Consider the following 6,947-nt stretch of genomic DNA (forward strand, 5'->3'; position numbering starts at 1 on the left):
CCAGCCCCGCCCCCGTGCCCTCCGGGCCCCTCCGTGCCCTCAGGCCTCAGATCACTGGCACGTGTGCCGTGCAGATTTGGGCCGACTCCACAGCCAGGCTGTTCCGTTAGCAGCGGAGAGTCAAGGAGCCTCCATGACGACAGTGACACCTGCTCCCCACAGAGAGGAACAGTGACCAGGGAACCTCCGCGCAGTGTCTGTGGGGCCCTCATCCTATTCCCCACACGGTCAGCACCTGCTGCCACACTAACTACAGCGCTCCACTCAGGCCCGGAGGCTCCGCTCCTCTGGGTGACGTCGGCTGCGCGTCCTGAGCCTTCAGGGCCAGGCCCCAGCGCCCGGCAGGACCTTGCACGCTGGCCGCGGGCACCGGCGCTCAGCACGGCCGCGCCGCTTTAGACCCCACACTGGCCTCAGTGCCCCTGGGCGAGAGTGGCCGCAGGAAGTCAGCCTGGGGTGGGGCTGGGCGAAGTCTCAGAAGGCGGAGAAGCATGGCAGCGGGGATGAGCCCGGCCTCCCCTGGGTGCAGGCCGCCCTCCGCCTGAGCGCTCCCCCGCACTGTGCAGGGCAGCAGGGGCAGCCACCCAGCCTCAGGGAAAGCCGCCCGGGTCCCGATTTTAAAGGAACACTTTCCCACGTGAGAGCCAGGCTCAGGCACAGATGCCAGCAGCCGTCACCCAGCAGGATGCTGCCCACCCAGCGCACCTGCCCGTGCACGTCCCTGCAGAAGCCGGTGGCCAGGCCCTCGGCCCGCAGGACCAGGTGGGGCTGGTGACTGAACACTCGCGCTGCAGCTTTAGGGAATCTTGGGATGGTCATGTGACTTTGTGCTTTCAGGTGCACTGTCGTGCACAAGGGCCACTATGTTTCCCTGCAACAGACACAGACGAAGCCTCTCCTGACGGAAGGGACCCCAGCATCGGGCCGCGACCAGCCCCTTTGTGGGAGGGCCCTGCCTGGGCTCCAATCACCCACTGGGCATCCCATCACCAGCACCGCCAGCCTGTGCTTCCAGCTCATCTCCAGCAGCCACGCGGCCTGCGGACTGGAGGTCCCAGGCTCCATGTTAAGGGCACGCACCTCGCGGGGAGGGCCCTGGCCCTGGCCCTGGCCCGGGCGCGTGCAGGAGGCAACCAATCGATGTGTCTCTCTCACATCGATGTTTCTGTCTCTCCCTCTCCCTAAAAACCAATGGAAAAATATCCTCAGGTGAGGATTGACCAAAGATAAAATAAAATCTCTATTATGGTAAAGTCTCCATTTTTGCCCAATAACTTGACAATAAAGGTGACAAGCAACTTGTACTGCACCTCACAATTTTTAAAGCACTTATACCCATTATCTCAACTGATCTGTAAACACACCCAGAGGGATAGTGACCTGCCCAGAACACACAGGGCTGGGACCTCGCAGCACCACACGACCAGCCCCTGGAGACGGCTCGCCATCCCTTTCGCACTGGCGGGTACGGGGAGCAGAGAGCCCCAAAGACTCTTGGGCCTGCCAGAGGAAAGCCCGACCCCAAGCCATGAGCCAACAGATCACGCGAGCCAGCGAGGGCTGGGCCTGCCTGGCCTGTGGTACCTGCAGCCGGCAGCACACGCAGGCCCTGCAGTAGTGGACGAAGTCCAGCACGGCCACCGCCCCCAGGCCCAGGCTCAACAGCACACTGAGGTCGTCCACCAGCAGCACCGGGCGCTTCCAGGCAGCCTCCCCCTGATCCACGGGCTCCAGGGCCTCCCGCACGAACTCGTACAGCGGCTGCAGGCTGGCGGCCTTGGCCTCCCTGGACACGGGGCAGAAGTCAGCAGAGTTCACTCTCCACCGCCTGCCTCTCAGACTGAGCGGCATCACGGGGAGGGGCTGGGGAGGCAGGGAGCTGGACCCCAGTCCTTTGCCCCAAGGGGTCAGGCTGGTCAGCGAGAAAAGGCCTGTGCGTGCAGTGGGCTGTGCTTCAACACAAATGCTCCTCGAGGCCCCTGGGCACCAGGCACTGGGCTACAAACTGCAGACACAAAAGCCAACAGCCCCAGGCCCACAGGGGCAGCCCGCACCTCTGATCCGAGGTGGGGCCCTGGAGGGCTCCTGTGGCTGGGCAGGCGGGAGCAGCCCTCCCAGCAGGTCCTAATGGGGCATAAAAAGCTAAACAGCAACTCAGGGTCCTGCATGAGGGGCTCTGGTCTCGGGGCGGCTGGTGTGTAACAGGCGACCTGTTCCTGAAGGGGCTGGCCCATCTCCCCGGGACTCCCTCGTGACTCCCTCAGCGGCCATTTCCCAGAAGCAGAGCCGGTCACCAGATTCCCGCAGACAACACTTCCCACAGCTTTGGGGACAGCCGCCCGCCCGCCCTCCGGCCCAGGGTCAGAGCAAGGGCTTCCAGTAATGCTGCCGCAACAGGGGCGTGTCTGACCCGAAGCCGCACTGCCCTCCCGCGCACCGCGCACCGAGGGGGAGGCAACAGCTGCTGGGCTGGCCCCACCAGCTGTGCCCTGGGGCTGGGCTGCAGGCGGACTGACCTGAGGAACTGCAGGGGGTGGGCCTCGCCCTCGGCCCGGAGGAAGATGTCCACCGCTGACCTGAGACCCTCGAGGAAGACCAGCTGCCCGCGCTCCCGGGCCGTGGTCAGGCTGACACCCTGAGCACAACCAAGAGCGTGAGCCACGGCGCCTCGCAGGGGAACCCCAGGCTCTCACCTCAAGCTCTCAGGAGGGCACAGCCCCACCCACACCCTGCGGGTGTGCACCTGTCCACCCTCCCTGGGCGCGTGTCTCCTTTCCCCTGGGCGTTCCCACCCACAATTCCCATTGTTTTCAGAGATGCACTTACATTGATTGTCACTTTATATTAAGAAAGTGCAATTTTTGCTTTTATATTTATTTTATGATTACCCAAGACAGATTTTAATTTACAATAGTAATATAGATTCCTTTTTAAATGCATGTATTTATAAAATTAAGCACATTTAAAAGCAGTAAGTAAATAGGAACAGTAAGGGGGTGGGAGAATGACAGTCTCTGTAGCAACTACTCAACTCTGCTATTATAGAACCAAAGCAACCAGAGACAATTCATCAGCAAATGGGTGTGGCTGTGTTCTAATAAAACTTTATTTACAAAACACCGGGCACAGGCAGGAGTGTGTCGACCCTTGCCTAATGAGAACTTCTTAAATAGGATTCTTCATGAACCACCCAAGTAAGAACCTCAAGACACTGATTAAATGCAGATCCGAGCCCCACTCCAGACCTCCAGAGCCAGAAGCTTCAGGGGCAGAGCCCGAGTCAGCATTTCAGCAAAGCGCCAGGGACGGTGGCACACTCCCTCTCTGTGCAGGTCTCCATGGCTCGTTCACCCGCTAGCTCTCCACTCTGCGCTGCCAGCAGCGCCAGCAGCGCCGGGCACAGAAAGCCCCCTGGCCGCCACCTGCGCTCTTGCTCACGGCCATTCTGCTCGTTAAGTGCAGTCACCCACCAAGAGGGTGTGAGGTTAGGGTACGGCAGCTCATCGAGGCTGTGCACACCCAGCATGTGCCAACCACCCTGCCGTGTGGATGGTGAGGCCACGGGCATCGGAAAAGCAGCCCATCTGGACTGAGACACAGCTCTCTCATCCAGAAAGTCCGACGTCACGGCCAGAGGGGGACATGCCTGACCTGGAATGTAGCGTGTTCCTGACCTGACTGCACAGAGTGAGGAGGAGCCACCTCCTCTCACCCTCCCACCTGCTTCCCTGCATCAGGGAAGTGCGGTGACCTGGCACTTCAGAGATCGCTGCCGATGGGTGACCGGTTCTCTCCCTGTGAGGCCGGCCTATCAAAACAAAACACACGCCTCACTAGGCCCTGAGCAGCCTCTGGGCCGTCACGTGCTTACCTGCCTTTACCTGAGGAGATGGGGTGCAGGTGACAAAGTGCCTGTCCCCACATCTGGGCCTTAAGCCCTAGACTTAGGGAGAGACAGTGGAGCCACTCAACTTGGTGGCAGACAAGCTGTGATGGCCAGCCCAGCAGGGCCCAGAGGAAAGCCCACATGGAGACGGGAAACCGTGACTGGTCCAGAATCAGTAGAGACCGATTTGGTTAATGAGCAAAAATCTGGGTCTATAAACTCTATTTTATTGATTTTTTACAGAGAAGAAGGGAGAGGGAATAGAGAGTTAGAAACATCGATGAGAGAAACATCGATCAGCTGCCTCCTGCACACCCCCCACTGGGGATGTGCCCACAACCAAGGTACATGTCCTTGACCAGAATCAAACCTGGGACCCTTGAGTCCACAGGAGTTAAACTCTAAATTAACAAAACATGAGATGCTGTTTAACCCCTTCAGATAAAGGGTTCAGGGGCGCACGAGTTCCTTAGCCCCTCTCTTGCTTAGTTCTCTACAACCTCAGAGCACTCACACGTACGTGGCACACACACACTCACTCAGGGACCTCACCACCAAGTCTGAAATACTTACCAGCTTCTGTCCCACAATATTGTAGTGACTGAAGGACTGAACGAGGGCCACAAAACACACCTTACAATTAGCTGGAAGACAAAATAAATGTATCTTAAAAATGTCTCTGCACAGTCACTCTCCTGCCCTCGTACCTCTGGAAACTGAAGCACTAAGGCAGGTCTTAGAGACTCAGGGGTCTTGCAACCTAAAATACCAAATTTGATTCTAAGATGCGATTTTTAAAATACTTAATAATTATACCTTTTATAGTTGATTCTGAGATGTACTTCTGTATTACTGGGTACCTTATTTTGCTCCAGTGTAAATAAATTGTGCCTTTAAAAAAATTATATTTTTCTATTTGTCAGTGTACAGGAGTACAATTAACTTTTTCTTCTTTATTAAGGTGTGACATATGTCCTTACCCCCCATCGCCCCTGCAATTAACTTTGAAAACTGATCCTATATCCAAGACGATATAAAGGAAACGCAAAGAAACTCTAGCTGCCTCACCGAACGTCATTAATTCTAATGAACAGCCACTGGCCACCCAGACACCGAAGCCTTGACTAGTCCCATTTATTCCTGAAACAGGCTTTTCTAAGCACATTTGGCCTCAGGTTTCTTTCTCAGTCGCCTCAATGGGTCCCATACCTTTGAGGTAGAAGGAGAGAAAGTGGTGCACAAGGAAACTGCCATCGGTCTCGGCATCACAGAGTAGAGTCAGTTTCCCCTAAAAGTTAAGAGGAACACGAAAAGGTGATCCAGATCCCCGGAAAGAGGGCGGTTCGCTGTGTAATCTGAAGAGTATGTGTGTACGTGTGTACGCACAATACATACGCACTCGGATTATCAGAGAGGAAGTAAAAATTGTGGGAAAAACAATTAAATTGATCAGTATGAAGTCACTCATTAAGGGCAAGCATATCTTGGCTTCTATTTTCCAGAAGCAAAACAGAGAATAAAATCCCTCCCCTTCCCCACTCCTCACCTAGTAACTCAGGGACTAGTGTTGGGGGAATGAGACACTGGACAGAGGAAGCGTCTACCATCAGAATCCAACAAAAACCAGAGTCTGCCAACACGGGAAGGGACCTTCCAAAAACCATCTGCTGCAGCTTCCCCCCCATTTCCAATTCTGATGGGGAGCCCGCTAGAGGGTGGGGGGGTGGGCGGGAGGGAAGTCTGGTTGTTGACAGACCGCAGTGTCCAATGGCCCTGAACACTGCTTCCGGCAGAGCTCTGGGCAGGAGCCCCGGAAAGGCCCCTCAGGATGGTTGTCTCTGCAATGCCTGGCGGCCCTGACCCAGCACCTCGAATTCCTTGTCAGCAAAAGGGAAGGTCAAGTTCAAGTGGGATGAGACACCGCTGTGCTGCTGTGACTTTCACTTATGAAGCATGGAAGATGCCCCGGCCGGTTTGGCTCAGTGCTAGTAGATAGAGCGTTGGCCTGCTTGGCCCACAGACTGAAGGGTCCCGGGTTCGAGTCTGGTCAAAGGCACCACACACCTCGGTTGCAGGCAGGATTCCTGGCTCCAGTTGGGACATGTGGGGGAGGCAACCGATGGATGTGTGTGTGTCTCTCTCTCTCCCCCTTCCTCCCACTCCCTCTAAAAATCAATGGAAAAAGATCCTCGGATAAGGATTAAAATAAATAAACAAACAAACAAACAAACAAACCATTTTTAAAAATGTGTTTCTTAAAACAAAACAAACATGAAAGATCACACTATAGCTCCTGAGGGGGACCCCCAGGGCTGTCATCCCACTGGGACCCTCCATCCCCCAGCTGGGCCCTGGGCTGAACACTCGGGGGTGCAGGACCATTGGCAAGGGAGCCAGCGCCACCTGCAGGCGTGGGCAGAGGAGCGCTGCCGGGCAACCAGGAAATCCACAAGGACCTACCGAAGGCTGATTTGCCCGGCACTACGGGGTCATAGAGGCGCCTTGGCTGCCCGGGGGAGCTTGACATTTCGTTACGAAGACAAAGGTTATGAGACGAACCAGGGATGCTCCTGGGAGAGGTAACCCCCTGGGCTAAAAGGTGAAACATGTCGAGGTGCCCCAGAAGGCGGGGAGTGGGAAGCAGTGCGAGGCTGTGGTGCCCGAGGTGGCCTGGTGCAGCCCCGCGCTGGCTGAGAGCAGCGGGGAAGCGCGCTTCTAGGCGCCAGGAGAGGGAGCAGCAGTGATCGCCGCGACCGGTGGGGGCTTCCGGGCCAGAACACTCTGGACGGGGAAGAGGCTGGGCCGCTGTGAAGGTGGCGAACCAACTCTCCTCTCCGCTCCTCTCCTCTCCGGCAGCCTCCCCCGGGCGCCGGGACCCCCACCGGGTGACACGCCGAGGGCTCCCGGGACACGTTTGTGAACCTAAGTCCGTCCATACGTCGAACATGCGTCCCAGATCGTTCACGGGCACCCACGGCCTTCGCGAAGCCGCGAGAAGGCGCAGAAACCCACGCCCCGCCGGCCCCGAGGTCCAGCCCACGCCCGGCCGGCCCTCCCTGGA

The 6,947-nt window shown here is 57.1% G+C and overlaps 1 protein-coding gene across 1 annotated transcript in view; it reads right to left on the minus strand.

Annotated features, from left to right (window-relative positions):
* The window catches only part of ELP6 (elongator acetyltransferase complex subunit 6), an 8,521-nt gene that overhangs the window by 1,292 nt on the left and 282 nt on the right, over positions 1–6,947 (minus strand). Inside the window, 6 exon segments of the mRNA XM_006770427.2 lie at positions 706–795; positions 797–871; positions 1,585–1,786; positions 2,517–2,635; positions 4,460–4,530; positions 5,096–5,174. Coding sequence (XP_006770490.1) covers positions 706–795; positions 797–871; positions 1,585–1,786; positions 2,517–2,635; positions 4,460–4,530; positions 5,096–5,174 — 636 coding nt within the window.

Source organism: Myotis davidii, unplaced genomic scaffold (genome assembly GCF_000327345.1).
Source record: "Myotis davidii unplaced genomic scaffold, ASM32734v1 scaffold663, whole genome shotgun sequence".
NCBI classification, from domain to species: Eukaryota; Metazoa; Chordata; class Mammalia; order Chiroptera; family Vespertilionidae; genus Myotis; species Myotis davidii.